Source organism: Carassius gibelio, chromosome B24 (genome assembly GCF_023724105.1).
Source record: "Carassius gibelio isolate Cgi1373 ecotype wild population from Czech Republic chromosome B24, carGib1.2-hapl.c, whole genome shotgun sequence".
In the NCBI taxonomy this organism is placed as follows: Eukaryota; Metazoa; Chordata; class Actinopteri; order Cypriniformes; family Cyprinidae; genus Carassius; species Carassius gibelio.
In genome coordinates, this window is record NC_068419.1 from 7,156,388 (window position 1) to 7,177,638 (window position 21,251).

The window sequence follows — 21,251 nt, forward strand, 5'->3', positions numbered from 1 at the left end:
CAAAAAGCCTGTGTGCATTACCTCGTCCATGCTGAAACTGCATTTTCTCTTCCTCAGGGTCTTGCTTTGCTTTAATATATCCACAGCGCCTGGAACAATAGAATAAGCACAATTAAAACCATCCGACACAATGAAATACATGCTTTCTCTCACACTAAATCAACTAACCAATCCCCCAAGAAAATGTTGATGAGTGCAGAATCAAATCTACAGCGACCTGATCTGGTCACATAGATCATCTTTTTACAGTGTAGTTTAACCATAATGTGTCTTTAGAGTCCGGTTTTCCCACCTAATAAAGGATTTCACTGCTTTTATCCTCTTTTTAGCACAGGGAAAATTCAATCCTGACACCTCTGACTTTATCATTAACTACATCATTCCTCTCACACGATCATGAATAAGGACATGCCCCAGATAATGAATATTCCAATACACTGGGGAGGAAAGGTGGCCAACGTAGGACTGATAATTATGTTCATTATTCATTTAATCCTCTTAGTGACACACACTCACACACTCCCTTTTCCTGTCATGTCTTTAAAAAGAACGAATTGCCAAAAATGTCCCAGGCTGACTAGCCATAGTAATTATACAGCATGCTGAAATGTGGTGAATGGCTGCAGAATGTCTACAGACTGGCACGTTTGATGGGGACCAGGTGGAAAAAGCCATCCTAAATGGGCTTCTAGAGGACATTGGCTCAATAATATGGGTGAATATCCACTTATGAATAGAAAAGCAGATTGGAGTCTCTATTGTGCTGTAGCAGATGACAAAATGCAAGGCATTTCCTCTAACTGCAGGTAAAGAAAGCTAAGAGGTTCAGAGTGGAGAGAGAGTGTTATGAGTTGAAAGCCTTTGGTGGAATTCACATTGGACTCGTTCTTGCATCCAAAACCTGCTAGAGTGCAAGGGAACGGAGCTTTTTTTTTAAAAAAATATAATGTTTTTAATGGATAGATGGACAGATTCAACTCAAAATTACACTCAAGAACTCTGAGTTCTGCATTGCAAACAGTCCATAATGACAGTGAGATATTACCAGAACTCTGCAATCAAACTGCTAAGCTAGTAATACCCCCGTAGCAGCTGTGGAAACACTCATGCATCGGGGTTACCAGTATTTTGATTCTGGTATTGATTTTATACACAGTTAACAATGCTAATCAATACAGGAAACAGAGTCCCCTTCATTCCAAAAACTAGAGCGTGCTCAGCTGCTCCAGAGCAGTTGTAGCATTGGGGCCTGAGGCCGGGGGTTGGGACAAGAGCAGACCTAAGGGTCTATTACATAATGGGAAGACCGCTGGGTTCATTCATACCCCCTCTGTTGCATCTCCATATGGAGTTGCGGGGGGTAAATCTTTCCCTTTCAGCTGTCGTACAGCCCCGTCTGGTGGGGGGTTCAGAGGTACATGTGTTTAGTTTCCTCTCTGCTGCTTTTAATGAGACTGGGAGTCTCAAGAGAGACCCCACCTGTTCATCAGCCACACATACACATGCACCCCCCTAAATGAAAGCTCAGAGCCTACTGTGCATCTGTGTGCAGGTACAAACTCCTAACCCCTTCGATCTTTAACCGTCCCATGTGCGGAACACAGTCTTTTTTAGTGGAACATGTGTAACGGAGGCCAGTGAGTAGTGCTGTGCAGGTAAACCTCACTCCCCGATCTCAAGAGACGCACTAGCGACTAGCCATTTAGCCTCCTTGTTAGTGCGTCCGCCTCCCATGCCGGAAGACCCGGGTTCGAGCCCCGCTCGGAGCGAGTGCGAGGAGCGTCAGAGAGGACCCGGGTGAGAGGGGTTACATTGGTGCCGTGACCCGGATGGGAGTGAGGTTTAGGGGGGTGAGTGTAACGGAGGCCAGTGAGTAGTGCTGTGCAGGTAAACCTCACTCCCCGATCTCAAGAGACGCACTAGCGACAGACGCTAGTGGCTGTAGCCATTTAGCCTCCTTGTTAGTGCGTCCGCCTCCCATGCCGGAAGACCCGGGTTCGAGCCCCGCTCGGAGCGAGTGCGAGGAGCGTCAGAGAGGACCCGGGTGAGAGGGGTTACACATGCTTGCATGGGAGGCGCAGGGCTGGAGGGGTTCGCAGAGGCGGGCCACCCAGCTGAAGCATGTGGTAATCAGGGAGAGAAAATCAACTCTGAAACCGACCCCACTTGCTCTCTAACCTGCCCTGTCGTCCCTGAAGGTCCCGCAGATGGATCCCTCCCTCTTGTACCTGCCGCAGTACTGCTCAACATGCTGATGAAACACTTCCCATGCTGCAGCGGGAGATCCGGAAGCGTGATCCCACCCTTCAACCTCCTTGTCACTCATTTGAATGCAATATGCACACTGCGGGGCTATTTGCATATCCTGTTATAACGGCGGATAAAATGAAAAAGAAAAAAGAAAAAAAACCTTGACAGACTAGTGTCTAGGACTCTGCAATTAACACATTTTTCAACTCAGAAGCATTCCTCAAATCCCTTTTGTGCGGTGATAAAGATGTTTCGCAGCCCTACACCGCTGGAAGCCCTTTTGTCTATGACCCAGTTTCCTTTTCCTTTCTTCTTCCTCTCTTTTGTCTTTCTCCTGCTCTCACAGTGTGAAGCTTGTATCTGCAGGTGACAGTGCAGCGTAGCAGCTTTGTATCTGCTGACAGGGCTCATATCTTTCTCTGTGCCTTTGAGAAAGGGACGTCGAGTGGCATGGTGCTAAAGCAGAGAGACTCTTAAACTGTCTGGCCGGCTTGAGGGAACGATGAGTGAGAGCTGATTCAGTTTGCCATAAGCATTGAGAGAAAGATGTAAGGGAGAGATTGAGAAAATAGACATATTTAGTGCTTGTCAAGACAATATTATTGCTCATACATACCTTAAGTACTAAATGCTGGCATGTAACTCATTCTTTAGCAAAAGTTTTATAGTACATTACTACTCTAAGGTACTACTATGCACCTTTTAGGTGTAGATAAGAAACAAAGTTGTCTAATGCCCAGTGACAAGCTGTTCTGATGGTGTATCCCATGCAAGCCTTTTCTTTTGCTATAATTTTAAGCATATATGCACATAAATAATGTGGCAATATCAATTAAATCCCATCAGACAAAGAACCAAGTGGTTTCCTTGAACAGCCTCAGCATGAGATGATGTGCTGTGAGCATAAAACGCTGTCATTTTAATGTGGTAACTCTTGTCCTCTAACCCCCAAACTAGTTCGTTACATAATGATACTCCAGCTCATTGAGCTAATGAGGTAAAGCAGCTTCCAGCTGGGTCTCGAGATCTATTCAGCATGTAGCGGATGGCAGGCCAGCTCCGGCTTTCACTTGCTACAAGGACATGCCAAACCACTGGCATGGCCAATACTGTACCTCCCAGTAGGGTGGCAAGAACAACAGGACAAAATTCAACTGATGTCCTTGCATGTTGCCATGTGTCTGTTCTCCTAAAGGACAGGGTTCGTTTGGAACGGTTAACTGAAACATCTTTTATCTTGAAAAAACTGTAAAGAAAGAGTCAACACGTCCTTGAGCCATAACTTTTGCTGGTCAATATCATGGATCATTTAAGATTTCTCTCCAGAAAATTATAATTTTGCAAGCATTTTCAGAGAAGTACAACGTAGGGCTGCCCCCTAACAGCCAACTAACTGGAAGAGGCTTGGTCGACTAAAAAAAAATTCCACACAAAGTGCCGAAATTACGCAGTCCTTGACGGACAGATCGTTAACGGACAGTCTATGTGGTAATATAGTACATTGAGCAGGACATCCATATGCTCACCTAACATTCATCAACCTCAAATCTGGCTTATCATATAAAGAAATAATAAAAATGCTCAGAATTGCGAATTTGTATCATGCAATTCTGAGAATAAAAAAGTCTGAATTGTGAGATGTGAACATGAAATTGGGATAAAAAAGGTCACAATTAGCTTTTTTTATTATTATTATTCAGTGGCCGAAACAGGTTTCCATACAAAAAGGATCAGAATGATAACAGTAAATCTGATCTTGAAATTGACTATGTGGCCCCTAGAGACCTGTCTCTGTAAACCTTTCCTCCTATCTGAGGATAAAAAATTGATTTACAATCAGGCTAATTACAAAAAGAGGAAATGATCATGTGTTTGGAGGAAATAGACAATCATAAATTCTAAGCTCCTCTGACAGGTGTTTTAAAAACACTGACTCTATCAGTTGAGAAGGGTTCATTACGCTAATTAAAATCCAGAAGAAAATCGAGCTGATTGATGGCACATCCTTGTCTTCTCTCCAGCCATGCACATGCATCCAACATATCATCCACTTATATATTCCGGAATGTTCTTCTGACGCATCCATCCAGACACGTCTACAGCTGGCCTGCCATTAAACATGTGGAAATGAAATTCTAAGTGAAGCTGCGTGCTGAGCGTGAGCAGGTCATGACGTGCTCAGGGGCTACACGGCCAGCAGTTTCTGTTTGGAAAGGCACTGGAATAGCCAGATGGAATTGTTTGGAAAAAAACAACCCTGTTTAACAACTGAACACGCTCATTCAACCATTTCGGAATGGCATTGTAATTCCATTTTGTGTGTGTACTTGAATGTGTTGCTATATCTCTCTGTTAACCACATACAAATGGACTGACTAAACAGTCATGGTACGGTATCAAACCCAAGGGCGAGAAACAGGTAATGTCTTCACTAAATCAACCGAACAAGACCCATTAAGCCCTCGGCTGTGCCGCCAAAGCATGTTCTACACTGCTCAAACAAAGAACTGAATAACAAAACACATTTACAAGCTACATTCACTCACGTTGGTAGATTGTGAACGAAATCTACTTCCCCTTAAATGGCATCAGTTACACCATAGTGTGGGTTTTCACTACACCGAGAGAAATGTAGTGCTGAAATCTCTCAGTTTACAATTGTATATGATTGTTTTCAGCTGCTATATCACAATAGTTTTAAAATGATTTCAGACAAACTTTTTTTTACTCATTGGTTGTTTATGTGATGCTCTCATGTAAAAACCAGCAGAAATAGCAATTGGTGCACAATCATTTAAAAAAAAAAAAAGATGTTTGCAGTCTAAACTGGATAATCTTGTGTTTTAACACATTTCTCAGAGTTGAATCATTTATTTATTTTCGAAGAGTCCCATCGAATATTCAGCCATCAGAGAGCTGCTGTTATATGGCGTGCACACATATTTTATTACGCAATGTATAATTTTTTTCCCCTTCTTGCATGATTTAGCTGACTACAAATCTGCCAAACCTTGATGTGATTGAGTATGACAGGCAGGGGGGAAAAGGCGAAAAGGCTCGTCACATAACACAAACACATAACCACTAATCAGAAATGCAATAACCTCAATAATGGAATATTAACCGACAATTCATTTATCACTCCTGCAGAAATCAGCCATGTGGCTTCTAGATTTCATCATTAAACTGCAATAATTCCATCCAACGTGAGCATTAGCAAATGGTTTGGAGGCCGTCCAACTGGAGGTAAAGGGAATTGTTTTAATATCAGAAGCTTGAAGTCTTCAACTGGTTTTCATGGCTGGCAAACAATTCTCTTCAGACTTGCAAATGTATGCGTCTTTGGTTAGTAGGCACCTGCTAGAATACTGCGGCATCTGTCATTGCACTGAAATGTTCCACAGACACAATCACAAGGATCTTTAAAGTCTTTAAAGTGTGTCCTTCTTTTTTAATTGCAATTCTGGAAATAAGCAGAAAATAGGGGGAAGTGAAAGACAAACGAGGACCATCTGGCAGCATCATCACCAGCCAATCAAAGCTGTTTTTTCCTCATCAAGTACCAGAATGCTGGCCAACTCCAATCACTGGGAGCCCAAATCAGTGCAAAAACAAAGTTGAACACACTAAACATGCCTGAACTCTTCATATTTCTCTGACCAACCTCAACTTTGGTGTGCAAACAGAAGACAAATTCATGGGCCAGTATTCCCATTGCTCTTGACCAATGCATTTCCATGATTTGTTCCAGTTCTTCATGATTATAGATATAAATAATTACATTTGAAATGCATGCACAAAGAAAAACATTTCTCATAAAAAATAAGTCATAAAAAATGGAAATGCAGAACCAAAACAATTCTTTTAACTTTTAGGAATTCATATCACACCTTTAAAATTCCTTGACATTACCAAGAAACCCTGACTGATCACAAATCTTAAATTCTGCAAACAAAAAATCTCTTCAGATCTCCAATGACCTTGCTCAAGTTCGAAACATTAACATCTTGCTTATGATTCCCACTTGAGTTAAACTTTGCAAAAAACTGATGTAGGTTTTTAACTCAGAATCAGAAATCAATTACCTCAAACTGTCAATAATGGAAAGGCCTCGCTCTTAAAGCTCAGCTGAGGTTCTGAAAGCAGTAAAAGAACTGAGGGCACTGTGAACGGAACACCTTGTTAAGTCCAGTATATATAGCTCAGTATAATCCAATGCCAAGGGACTGAATGCAAATACAGAGTTTAGCTTCACTCACCATTACGATTCATTAGCCTCCACACCACACTAGAAACACGTCATTCGAGATCAGCATCAAAACTCTTTTTATTGCTTCTATGAGGGTCTTCCACAAGCAGTCACACATGCATTGGGACGGGGGTGGTGGAAATCATGAATAAGAGGTGGCAGCACCAAGGTTTTGGCTTGCAGGCATAAACTTGGCCGACATAACACATCCTACGGGAGCTTTCTGTCACAGTGCATTATGGGTTACAAACTGCAAAGCAGACGGAAATCTCATTCTGTGTTACAACATACTGGATCATATAGCATATAACAGTCGAAAAATCCCTAGTAAATCAGCCTTTGAAATAGAAATGTGAGTGCCGGTCAATACTAAAATAAAAAGCTGTAACGATGCCAGTCTTTCTGCAATATTGCTAAGAGAAATTAAAGTGGGTAGTTGCACATTGCCTACGCCAGTGTTTTATATTATAAAACATTTTTATTCATGAATAATTTATATTTTTTATATATAAATGTATATTTATATTTTTATATATTTATTTATAACAAATTCTGAGTTTACTGAAACCCAACTTTGAATATAACAATCTAAGGAAGACCAAAAGGGCGCACACCTACACAAAGATCAGCTCATGACTCATTCTGACCATTTCATGTCATTGAGAGGGGTTTATTTTCTGCTTTCCGTTCCTCGTCTCTCCAGATCCCCCTTTCATTTCCATTTCATTAGCTCCCTCGTTCTCAGCCGTACAGCGCTTCTACTCTTGCTTTTCTCCCTTATGTCTGTCTCTTCAATTGTTCTCTCAAGTGTTTGCTTTCATCTCTACAGATCACGCTTTGCAATCAGAGGGCTAAACAATTTTGTGTCCTTTTGATTTTGTGTAAATGCACACATGTACACACACAAAGGCATACACACACTTCACACACAACATCTCATTTGCTCGATCCTGTCCATCTATATTTACGATTCTTCGCTGATTAAATGAAACATGGTTTCTTCATCTTTCGTATGGATTTGTTGACGGTTAAACAACCCAGATTAGCACTGATTCATCCAAGTCTGTCAGTGTAAAAGTTGCCAATGAATTGCTTTTTCATCATACAGAAGTCTGCATGATTGGGGTCATTTTTATTTTATTTTTTTAGAATAAGGTATGGTCTGAATCTATAAGCCGAGAAAGCTTTTAGAAGAATAATAGATTACTCTTACCTTCCACTCACAACAAAACAGGCCACTAGCAAGACCAGAAGCACTGCACCGCCTGCCACAGAGATGGCCAGTATGGTTTGCTGGTTTGGATCTCCAACCGCAAGCATATCTAATACAAAGAGAGAGAAACCAACATTAAAGCAGCGATTATCTTCAGTGCTTTCTGCATTTGTGAAAATTTACCACAGTTTGGCACATCCAATATCCATAGGTTAGATTCATTATTTTAGGTACAATTTCTATAAATGCATAAAAATGTGTGTGTGTGTGTGTATATATATATATATATATATATATATATATATATATATATATATATATATATATATATATTTTAGGGCTGTCAAATGATTAAAATTTTTAATCAAATTAATCAGAATATTCAGTGGATTAATCATGATTTATCACTATTTGCAACTACACCTGAATCCTAACCATTTTTTTTTCTGAAATGCATACCAAAAGATAAATAACAGGACACAGATACATAATTTTCATGTATTGATTCATCAATATGTGGTTCTTGTTTTCTGAATTTCAAAAGTTTAACATTTACTTAGATCAAATTTACCTGAGCACTATATCAAACCATGCCATTTAACTACAGATAGTGTAAGAGTTTTAGGTGAACCAGTGGTTAAATATAGCCACATATCTATGAAATTATGCATAGAGAAACTCGAAAGAATGAACTCAGAAACACAAACATGCGCCACAATTACATAAGCAGCACTCTGGGCACTCTTGTTTTTGGGAGGTGTTCATTTGCTCTGCCACAATACTTTAGGATCGATATTTTCACATTCTGAAGGCTTCAAGTGCCAGTAAAACCAAGTAAAAATGCATATGCTTTTCCAAACAGCTGTAATTTTCACTGCATTGCATGTAGGCGTTCTGCGCATGCGCAGTGTGAAACACAGGACGCTATAACACAGTGATCCTCAAATCTGGCTCGCGAGATCCACTTTCCTGCGAAGTTTAGCTCTAACCCTAATCAAACACGCATGAAAATATGTTGTTTTAAAATGATTTAATTCATTACTATTTATTAACTGTCATCTACCATTCTATGTCTAAGCAACTGTGATAATTAAGAAAATATTACCACATAGTAAACATAATTAGAAACTGTTAAATATGCCTTATTAATACCATGGCAACTATTCTGACATCCTTCACAAGTGTTATATCATAAACAAAAATAATCACGACTAATATTTTAGTAAACAAACAAAGGGATATAAAATAACCTGAATTGTCCCAGATAATGTTCCAATAAAAAGATTTAAGAAAACATCCCTCTAATTATGCGCACAAAATGGTGGTGTGTAGCATTTGGTACACAAACTATGAGACAAACACAGCGGGGGCTTTTACCTACTCTCAGCTGAAGCTGCTCACAATTCAGAGGAACACTGACAGAAAATCTACATGTTCAGACTTCAAACACCGCAGCGAGAGCGCAAACTGCAGCACGTGAGGAGCCTCGGCTATCTCAGGGGACTAATTGAACGTGTTCACATGTATGAATATTTCAAAGCCTCTTTCAATGCGCGCAGCGGATCGAAAATTCAATCAACGGCATGTGATGGAGAAATACATCCGTGTGACACAGGTTACAGTTTGGCCGAAAACAAATTATGAAGATATTCAGCTGTGAATAAGAAATCAGGGTTTTCAAAGTCTGAAATTATAGAGGTATCTACAAAATCAAGAATAGTGTAAATGGGTTTCTGCTCAAGAATAAAACTTAACTATGTTAAAATTGTAATGCATGCCTTATTACAATTTTCTGTGGCTCCTTAGCCTAACTGTAAGCTAACTGAAGAGCCTTACTGAGCACACAGAATTTCACTAGAATGTTATTTTACAGTAAATTAATCAAACAATATCCTTTTGCTATTGGATATAGTCTTACGTGTAAGTAATTTCAGTAGTGATATGATGAACAAGTGTTTTGTGTAATGAAACTATATTGTGCAATTGGCACATATGGTATCAACCAGTTAGCATCCAGGGGCCGAACTTTCCATTTTAAAGTGATCATTTCAGAATCAGATTTCATAGTCAGTTCTCTAAAACTAGCGGAGAACACTGTTGCCAATCCCCAGGAAGTAAAGGAGATCTTCACTGCTGGAAGCAAGGAATCTTAAACAGGTAAAACATTTCTGGAGGTGCATGAAGGATGGTTTTTCACTTACCTTCATGGCTCGTCTCCAACTCAATTTCTCCCCTGTAGTTCCCATAGCCTCCATCTGTACGGGCTCGGATCCGGAAGATGTATGTGGTTCCCGGCTTGAGGCCTTCCACCGTCATACTGTTGGATTTGGTCTTCAGCACAGTGTAGTTCTGATCCTGCTGGTTCTATAGTAGGAAAGAATGGAATAATAAGTGAACCAGGCTGCATGCAATGAAGACGGATGTGTCGATCCCTCACAATGATACCTGAATCCCTTCCTGTCCTGCAAACCCCAGGAGTCTAGTTGAACTTTGTCGAATCATCCATAATTTATCGAGTCACATTCACAGAAAAAAACGAAGAACAAGAGAACAAAGCATGCAGATTGGATTCAGATCAGTCAATTGCCAATTAGCAATTAGCTCAGATGGAATTTAGTGCTCATTCAAGCACCTCCTGCCAATGACTAACACAATGCTTTTCTCATAGATGGATTGAACTGAAAAGAAACCACAGATTCCTGCATTTTTTTTTAAGGGCCTAACTGCTTTTCGGCTTCCAGTAACTGGAATTTATCCAGATAAATGACATCAATCCTATTGACTTGGATCTGTCGCCTCATTGTCCAATTCTCAATGTCTAATCCTATGGAGAATTCCGTACAGTGTGCTCATGTTAATATTTCACAGCTTATTGATATCCATTCATCTTCCTTCATGTAAGCCCTTCGCTAAAGAGGCACGTGGCAGCTCGTTTAGGGAAATCTAACGTTCCAGACAGAAACGCCACACCCTGCGAGAGAGGGATGACCATATTTCCTGTGGTGCTATTAAATCTAAGACGGGCCAAACAGGCGGCATCAGACGGATCGCGGACACAGCGGCAGCCAAGCCTGTCCATCTGTGGGCTCCATCTAAAAGCCACACAGCCCATGATCACCTGAATAAATCATAATAATTACCCATCACCCTGTTTTCATGCCACACAGCCAAGTACAGTGGTACAGGAGGGTGTCACAGAGGGATCAAAACAACTGAACATGAAATCTCTTACCCTGTGTGTAGAAAACTCACTGCAGAATGCAGTTCGCACTAGATATACATCCGTACCATATCAGTAATTTAATTATATTGGAGATATTTTGATCGTGCATGCTCATTTCTGCTATTTTTTACATTAACATTACATTTGTGTTCATCTAACAATCACTTTGAGTTCATCTTAACAGTTTAACACCGTTAAATATAATCTTTAGTGTATCTTGTAATTAATATGCATTTTTAATAAGGCACATTATAATATCGTGATGCCTTATCTGAAGTATATATACATTTTTTAAATAATTGATTTAAAATTGTATTTTTAATTACTTATACACAATTGTATAGAATAGTATTTTAATATAATAAACATTAGAAAACAATTTTAATATATATTTATTAGTTATATGAAAGTATCTGAGTATCTGCCAGTAAAGAAAAAAAAATAGGGAAAATCTGGAATACTAAATTTCCAATATATTTTTTATATGTATATTTCATATATTTAATAATACAATAGAATTTTAATGCATATTTTTCAGTTATAAGCCATAAACAATGTCACATTATCTACTATTCAGACCCAATTACCAGAAATATTGCACACTTTATATGAAATTACATACGCAATATGTCTCAAATGAGGACGTCAGAAAAACTACTTGAAATCAGATTTGATCATTTAGAATGAGAATTTTATTGGATATACATGGATCAGGTTTTAATCTGATTTCAAACATAATCATAAAGCATATGGATTTGTTAATATCACATTTCTGTCTGTTCAGCCTAAAAAACGAAACAGGTTTGAGTTGAATGAAGCAAAAATTGGATTTATAATGGACAATAATGTCATCAAGTCTAAAATGTGACAACCTCAATGGTTTTTGGCAGACAGGAGATCCATGAATGTTAATTGGGACCGAATGAAGCATGTCTGTGTTAACATTACAGTCTCTCCCCAGGGTACGATAAAAGTGAGCTGCCATATGTCCAATCAGTGCAAGAAGGACTCACATAGGGCCAAAAGGTCATGGAGATCAGCGTACACCAAAGCATCTAACCTTTTCATAATAGGTGACTTCATATTCCACTACAGTCCCGTCAGAAGGTTCTGGACCCTGCCATGCCAGCGTTACACTGTCGGTGCCCTTCCTTTCCTTTAAGATGACACTCACTGAAAAAGAAAGAGAGAGAGATGAATTGAGATTGATTTCCATGTAAAAGAGGAGGATTAATTACACTTCTAATTAAAGAGTATGAGAGGGCTGGCGGAGCGCGTCTTGTCTTTTTCAGGAGTGATAAATTATTCTGCGTGCGTAGTGAGTCATTTTCACCCTGTACTACATTGCTGGCACGCAGCCAGAGCACCTCAGCCCTTCTATTCGTACCACAGCAGTGTTCACGAGTCGCCCTGAGCGGAAAGAGAGAGAGACAGAGGTGCTAATGATGGTGTCAGATTGTGAGTACAAACGAGGGCCTCCGTTTTGGGCCCCGGCAGCTAGTGATGAATGAAGGAGCTGATGTTTCGATCTTTAATGAGCTATGCGAGTCTTTACTCTGCGTACTCTGATCTGGTGCGCGGCGCCGACACAGTGACGCCGCTAACTGCCGTATGCACACAAACACTCTTAAAGTGATAAACAAACATCTACGCTGATATCCCAGCATGTGTTCGGTTCACAGATAAAGAACAGACATGCTTCAGTTCAGAGTAAGGAAAGAAAAGTGTCTCAAAATATCACAGGAAAAGATGTAGGAGGCGGTTAAAACAGGACAATAATGCATTTATATATAGCTAACATGATCTGACCATTATGTGAACACCAAAATTAAATATTAATATGCTGAGTAATAATGAAAAAATTAACTTTAATAAAACCATTTATTATGTTTTTGAAAGAAGTCTCTTATGTTCACCAAGGATGCATTTATTTGATCAAAACAGTATTTACGCCAGTATTTAGTGTTACATGATCCATCAGAAATCAATCTAATACACTGATTTGGTGCTCAAGATAAAAAAAAAATGTTTTTTTTTACTATCAATGTGAACTGATGCATTTTCAGCATTGTTTAATGAATAGAGTTAAAAAGAACAGCATTTACTCTAAATAGATTTTTTTATATATATTATATGCCTTTATCGTTTTTTTAATCAATTTACTTGCTGAATAAAATTATTTTTTAACTGATCCCAAAATCTAAAACATGAATGTAAATAGTGCAAATGTCACATTTTATTAAATTAATACTCTCCATTTCAATTTCACATTGTCTTTAACACAGCAGATCAATGCAAATACTTCCTGTATCATTAAACATTCATATATGTAGCATTAAAAGGCTCTGCATTCAGTTCTTATGAAGTCATGAATCTGTCAGCTTTATTTGATGTATTTGTCACTTTATGTCTCCTCAGAATTTGCATTTATAAATATTCTGTTTGCTATCTCTCACACACCTGCCGATGAAAGATGTGCACCGAAACATCAATCAATATCCGAATCATGCAAAGCATGCAAATACAAGCACTACATCATCCCAGAAGTCTCCTCTCGACACACGGCGGATTGTCTCTTGAATATTTCAAGCGGTGTGGACCAGAGGCCAAGCACTCGAAATACAGACCAATCAGAGTTACGTATACCTCAATCAGTCCCCGCCCACTAGTGGCGTTTCCACGGCTACAGGCATGTCAGCTCTCATAAGAGCAAAGGGCTGTTGATCCGGGCATCCTGGGTAACTCTCCTCTCAGGCTTCTCATTACGCTGCCTCTCGCTCTCGTCGTCTGAGGAGCTGAATCATACTTAAATCACAGGATCAGGAGAGCTTGTCCCTCCTCTCGACCAATGACAGGCTTCGAGGCGCTCACAGAGTGCGGGTTTAAAGGTCAGGCGAGATATAAGAAGACCCACTGAAGCACAGCACACCCGTGTAAAATTCAAAAGTAGGAGACAAAAATTTTGACTACAGCTTCAGGGATTTAAGAGCACAAGCAGAAAACCGTTTAACTGAGGATGTTTAAAGCTTCCAAAGGATAACGAATACTACATATCCCTGACCCTCCTGAGAGCAAGTTATAAAATATAACTGCGTCACATATCAAATGAAAAGGCCCCAAAAAAAGGAAAAAATATTGTATGTCCTTGTGAAATGTTTCAGACTTTTAATGCCAAGGTCTATCATATATAATAGGAATGATAGAGGAAATGAAGACACCTTTATATTTGAATGTATAAATGGCTCATTTATACTATATATGAAAATATTAAATGTAATATTGACAAATAAATAATTATATTTCTAATCACATTTAATTAAATGTATAAATGTATATAACTTTATAAACTATGACATTAATATTCTATATCGTATAGTTTATTACATATTGTATTGTTGATATTATATACAAATCTTAAATGTAATATAATTGTTATTATTTATTCATAAGATTAGTTTCAAGATTTGGCTTTTATTTTCAACAACAGAAAATTAATTCGCAAATAACCTGATTTCTTAAAATAATAATCATAAATTAGCATTCAGATACCAGCTTTGAAAACCAAAGCCTACTAATAAGCAGAAAAATCATTTAATAGAGAAACACAGAATTTAGATGTGTGAAATCTCACCTGTCTGGCTGGTGGTGATGTTGACGGACACTAGATGACGTGGACTGGGGCTAAGATCTGACACTCCGTTCAGGGCTTCAATGTTGAAGGTGTAATTGGTGTGAGGCTGCAGTTCTGTCACCAGAACTCTGGGGTGCGTCAAGCCAAACTGCCTGGGGTTGAAATGCGGACCGCTGCCACAGGGAACGCACTTCTCACCATCTCCTGCAGCCCCTGCTTCTCCAGAGCATTTCCTGCAGTGGACGCTGTAGGTGACATCTCCACGTCCACCACTTTCACGAGGAGGACTCCATTCTAGAGTGACTGCAGTCTCGTTCACCATGGAAATGGGATTGCCGGGTGCCGAAGGTGGTCCTGATGAATGTACACACAAGTAAAGCACATCAGTTGTGCACTTAACCAAATAAAATCATCAAAACACAATAATGAACGAGATGTTTCAATGCTTTATTTTAATTCATATTTAGAAAGCCACAAGATCCTCAGCTTACTTGTGCATGCCATAGAGCGAGGGTCTGATTCGGCCCTGTAGAAGCCTCTCTCACACACACACTCAGAGGCCTTGTCCTGGTGGGAGTAACTGTGTGGGGGGCACTTCACACAGTATGCATCCATAGCAGAGGCCTTGTAGAAGCCTGACCGACATGCTATCAAAGAAGAAGGGGGGGAAATGTGACTGTATTCATATTCAGAAATATTTCAATTATAATAAATTACAGAAATTATATTTATTATTTATAATTATATGTATTATATATATGAAATATTAAAAGACAGATAGATGTACACATGAACACATCTCCATTCTGTTCAAAAGATTTCACCCCCTGGCTCTTAATACCCATTTTTTTTCTTATTGGAACATCAATGAGTGTTTGAACCTTATGTAAGAGTTGCATTTTAGTCACTCTGTGTGAAAAGATGGATCTCAAAATCCTACAGTTATTATTGGAAAGGGTTCAAATCATAGACTTTATAAAAACATGGATGTAGTGTCCGTGACGTCACCTGTAGACTCCTGAAGTGCGTTTTTGAAGCTCAAAGTGTGTAGGGCGAGCAGTCGCCATTTTGGCAGCGCGTCACCGCTATCGACTATGGGGAAAAAGGCGGGAGCTGGTTGCTGAAGCCACGCCCACCTAGCGCGACGGCACTGTGAGCAGCGGTAATCCACCTGTCACTCAAGTTGCCACGCCCTTAATTATGCAGAACTTTAAGTCTTAATATGATTTAAACGGATGAGTTATAAAAAATTCACGCCCCTCACAGTTGTCACGAAGGGCAAAATTAGCAATATAGACCAAAATCATGTTTTGCACCAGACCTTAAAACATGTTTTTGCTGTAAAGTTGGGCATTTTAACATGTTGAGTCTATGGGATTGACTCCCTTTTGCAGCCCGCCTCCAGCGGTCAGTCGATGAATTACAGCTTTAGTCTTTTCCTTGTTGGCTTCAAGATAGAGAGAGCGGGAGGTTGCCGCTTGGTTCAAATACACAAAAATGCTGGAAAACCAAAGAATTTGTGGGACCTAAAGAATTTTTCTGCATAACAGCAGGAAGTTTACCTGTTCAGGACAAACAAGGGATTCACAAACAACTATCACTAAAAAAAAATTATAAAAAAATAAAAATTTGTTGTGGATCATTCAGACAGTATTAAAAATAAAGGCGATGTAAACTTTTGAACGGGGTGATTTTAATAAATTAAATAAATATTTTCTCTTGTGGACTATACGTAAAAATCTTATATGTGAAATGTCTCATTCAGGTCAGTAGTACATAAACAACATCATGAATTTGGTATGATAATTAACACTAAGGTTATAAGTTATTTAGTTTCATTTATTAAAGGGAAAAAAAAGCAATCTGAAGAGATGAGTTTTGTGATGTTATCTGAGGGAGGTTTCCTCTTAGCTCTCGTCACTTTCTCCAGCGAGGCATAACTAACATCCCGCTGCAGCATTAGCCTGACTGGAGGCACGTGGCGGCCGTGTTTTCTGTGTGTGTGGGGCCTGGGTTAAGTTGGAGCTGAGTGAGTGTGATTGGTGTGTGTGTGTGTATGCATTAGAGCACTTCCCCTCAGGGACGCCGTGCCAGACTCCCATGATGCCCCTGAACTAAAAGCAAACCCTATATTTCTGCAAACACATCCCAAACATGTCACTTCTTATCAGCCACAGCACAATGCCTCCAACATATTTCCCTTTTCAGGAGAGGCTTTTCAAAGTGACTAATACTGAACTTTGGACCGTGTTAATGGAGTGAAGAGTGATAGCAGCTTTTGAGAAGCTTTGAGCAGCTTAGAGGTGGATGTAGTTTTGAGAGGTGTTGCTTGTAAATTTAACAATGTTAAGTGATTCAACTTACACTGTAGTTAATAACTCAAACACAGATGCTGTCCTTGACTCCCAGACAACTTCATGAAAGAAGTTAATATTCACACGCTTCATGCTGTATTTCTTATATACACCATATTTAATATACTATGCAAAAGGATTGCATCCCAGCCATGGTGGTCTCTCTCTCTCTCTCTCTCTCAACACACACACACACACACACACACACACACATACACATGTACTGTATGTATGTATGTATGTGTGTGTGTGTGTGTAATATTATATATATATATATATATATATATATATATATATATATATATATATATATATATATTTTTTTTTTATTTTTTTTTTTCAACATGATGTTCACTACAGGGGCCAGAAAAATCCCATTAATAATCAATAGAATTAGAATTACATTGCACACTTTAGAATTTACACTTCACATTCTGACAATCCATTAACTGATGCTCTGATTTACCACCACATTACCTTTAATTAACGGCCGGAGATGTTTCATAATCAATAAGACAGCTGTCCCTCTTAATTAATTAATCAACATCTTTCAGTTCCCCACCAACCAATCAACAGCGGTTTATTGCAAGTATGAAGCGTGAAAAGGTCAAACGAGTCAAAACATGAGCAGAAGTGTCTTTTAATGGGAGATAAAATCATGTAAAATGCCACAATCTTTCTGACCAGTCTAGTTTATTTCTGTTATATAATATTTTGGAGTTTATTTTTTGGCCTAAAAATTATTTCAGGTAGGCTTTCTTCAACTCGAATGACAAAGATTTCTCCATCTATCTTAATCTAAAGCCACTGACACAGCCACACAAACACAGCAACATACACACACATAGAGTGAGAAAACATGAAGCAGATAATGCTTTAGTAAAGATAAGACCCTCTCAGCGGGAGATCTTTCTGAGAGATTAAAGGAACAAGAATTTGCTCTAAATGCTTCTACTTCAATCTGCCGAGAGGCAATCGGGACCAGCAGAATTAATACTGCTCTTAACAGGAAAAACGCCTATTTTTTTCATTCTTCCACAGTCTGAAATTACTAAATCTATCCTTTCTCAATGTCATGCTGACTGTATTTTGTTATCTATCCATGCCCTTATATTTACAGAAATGTTGTAATCCACATGACCACAAATATACAAAAACCCATTGTTTTTTAAAGCCAGAGCTCAATGTGATACATAGTTCCTTTTTTTCTGTACAAAAGGAGTATATACCCAGATGTGGAAACACACAAAAAAGCCCTTTTCCCAAATGTCTGCACTGCTGTACTAACTAAAGCTTTATGCTAACAGGCTTACTGAATTCTGCCACAAATCCGGGAGTATTCACTGACCTAAATAATTCTGAATTAAAACATAGTCTTCAGGGTTATGAGGTGAAGTTCTGCTGCACGGGGTGTAAAAACACTGATATACTAAGACCTGAAGAACTAATACACTAAGACCTGAGGTAAGAGGTGTAAAGTCTCGGTGGTGGTTTGGAACGAAGCCTGAAATGAAACAGCATGGTGTGTATTATTGTTTTGCACCCTCTGTGTGTTCAGTGCCAAACCAAAAATCCCTTGGAAAGCCTGGCCTATTGTGGAACCCAACTGGTCTAGTATGTCAAAGCCAGAGCAATAGCAACAAGGCAGATTTCCACTACGCCTGCTAACCGCAAATGAAAGCATGTTAGAGGATATGGAAAGCTTGTGAAGGACAGATTCAGGAGATGTAATTTGCCCCTAAGTGGAGAGTAGAAAAGCTCTAGATTAATTGGTCTATCTGAGATCACCAGAGCTTGAAAACATCCTCCAGCAAGATCCACCATAATGAAATCTTAATTTAGTCAAACAAAATAAAATGATAGTTTATGCTGGTTTGGTGCTGGTATAGCCAAGCTATTAATCAGTTACACTCCTTTTCTATTAATTTATTCAAAACATTAAAAATGCAATGTCTTTTAAAGGGAGAGGAAAATAATCAATGTAAAACAGAACATACGTGCTTGAAATCGTACTTTTGCTCATGAGCAGAAGACAGAAAAGTCTATCTCTCAGAGAGATTTCAGATGGCTTCCTCATCAAATATTTACATTGCTGTGATTGGTGTCCACTTGGCTCAAGATAATCAATAGCTTTTATATATGATACCTTCAGACAAAAAGACAGAAAGAGCAGCACCATCATGGGAATTAAGTAAGAGAAAGCAAGCGAGAGAAAAATGAACAGTGGCGCGTTTGTATTTGTTTTTCTTTCTGTGAGGGGAAGATGAGAGACATGTTTGGAGAGTGTGTTTAATGCCTGGTCCATGGGGACGAATGGTTGCTATTAGTGTATTTTTCATTCGGTCTCATTCTGCAGCCTCTGGTTCATATTGAATGAGGCAGATCAATAGACATCAACCCTCCACCTGAACACCTAACAGAGACCCTTCTCCATCACATGGATCAGGGACACCACTTTACCATCTCGTTAAAAAAAACTGAATAAAAATAATCAACAACAAAAATTGAAATGGGAAAAAAATTTACTAAACTAAAGCTTAAAAAAACATTAAAGCTAACTGAAATAAAGTGAATTTGGCAGTCATTAAAATACTAAAAATGAAAACTAAAATGGAAACTTCAGAAAAGTATCATCTAGAAAACAAACTAATGGGGAAGAGAAAAAATTTAAAACTAATGAAAGAGAAATACATAAAATAAAATAAAAAAATAAATTAATAATAAAACAAGGGACATGAGATTTATTGTATAAAACATAATAAATTAATATACAAGAATATAACTTTCAAATCTCTTTAACATCTTGCTGTTATTTTAATATCTCCTAGAAAATGTATAAGATTAAATGTGAAGACAATTAAGGTATTTTTATTAAACAAAGTCACATTTTACTATGAATTAAGAGGAAAAAAAATTTTTTTAGAAAGAGGCAAAATTTAGGCTAAATCAAACATACAATCACAAATTACAATCTAATACAATGGCATTAGCCCAAGAGAACATGACATCCGTGTCTAGTCAATCCAGTTAGGCTACTATGCAAACCAGTGTTCAATGAAGAAGATGAAGGGAGAATTTCTCAGATATGAGAGACAGACGGACTGACTTTCTTCCCCCCGGAGGGGGAGAGTGAGATGGTAAAAGTGACATCCCTGCTTCCAGCACTTCAGGTGCCCTTTTCAATTTAACAGCACTGCGGACCTACTCAGAAAAGCAGAACAGCGTAGCAAAGGTAGGTCAGTGGAACGCTGACCGCAGGGTCCCACACCCACAGGGTCCGCGCATTCGATTACCTAGGGATACAGGCTTATGTACTAGTTTCCATGGCAACATAATTCCAAAACGTTCCCTTCATTGAGTGTGAATCAAGACTTAAATAGTAGAACTCCAGGGGGATTGAACAGTGAAATTGTATCCACATGTATCGAAGGATTCGTACAAACTAAAGCAAAGAAAAGCGCTTGGAAACGTTAACATCTCAAACACTTTCAAAGGACTTTAAATAGCCAACCTTCAGAGGCATGTTTCATGTGCTTGGCCTTCAAACGGACAAATACGGGCTCCTCTAGACTAGCTCACATTAGTATTTTGAAGTATAATCATACGGCATTCTCTTTTATGCATACAACATGAAATTTGATGGCTGACCAAAAGGGCGCTAAGAAAGCGTTGGCGTAATGATCAGTGAAGCTCCGTTTCTTACATCTAGACTTTGATGTTTGCTCACCTTGACTCGCTGTTGCCAAACAGCTAAAATGCATCAATATCAAAGCACCACTTTCCATATGACATCCTAATCGAGGCTAACAGTTAGCCTCTAGGGTATTTCAGCATATTTGTCTATGGATATCCATGTTTGCATTTCTGTTGGTAAGCAAATGACCTGCTGAGCCCTTTGACATACAAGACTAAACAAGGTTCTTCACATTAGCAGAACTCGATCTCACCTATAGGAATGGAAGTGTTCTGGTGATTATAGCGCTGTATTGATTTAGCGTCCGGTTTCACAGAAGAGACTTTTTAAAGTCTTTTCAGCCATTTTTACCATGGCCATTAGGCAATGTAGCATTGATTTTTGGAGAAGGAAAAAAAATCCAACCCAACCAGGCTGACGACTGGAGAATGGTAGAGCCAGACCTTTCCTCAGAGCTCACCCGCTAGGAATACAGCTAAAAAGGTTATTTGCAATATTCAAACAGCACCAGTCTGTTCTGGGCCTAAATCACATCTTTAACCCTTTAAACTGGACGATTATGGAAAGAGTTTATCCCAGAAGCAACAGAGGATGTCAGACCTTCTCAGAGGTCAAACATTTTAGCTTCTTCAATAAC

The 21,251-nt window shown here is 38.9% G+C and overlaps 1 protein-coding gene across 1 annotated transcript in view; it reads right to left on the bottom strand.

Moving 5' to 3' along the window:
* The window catches only part of LOC128013466 (ephrin type-A receptor 3), a 60,787-nt gene that overhangs the window by 15,939 nt on the left and 23,597 nt on the right, over positions 1-21,251 (bottom strand). Inside the window, exons 4-9 of the mRNA XM_052596480.1 lie at positions 15,058-15,213; positions 14,567-14,920; positions 11,996-12,108; positions 9,914-10,076; positions 7,713-7,821; positions 22-89 (exon numbers count right to left, since the gene is read on the bottom strand). Of these exons, the coding sequence (XP_052452440.1) occupies positions 22-89; positions 7,713-7,821; positions 9,914-10,076; positions 11,996-12,108; positions 14,567-14,920; positions 15,058-15,213 (963 nt within the window). The remainder of the gene's footprint in view (positions 1-21; positions 90-7,712; positions 7,822-9,913; positions 10,077-11,995; positions 12,109-14,566; positions 14,921-15,057; positions 15,214-21,251) is intronic.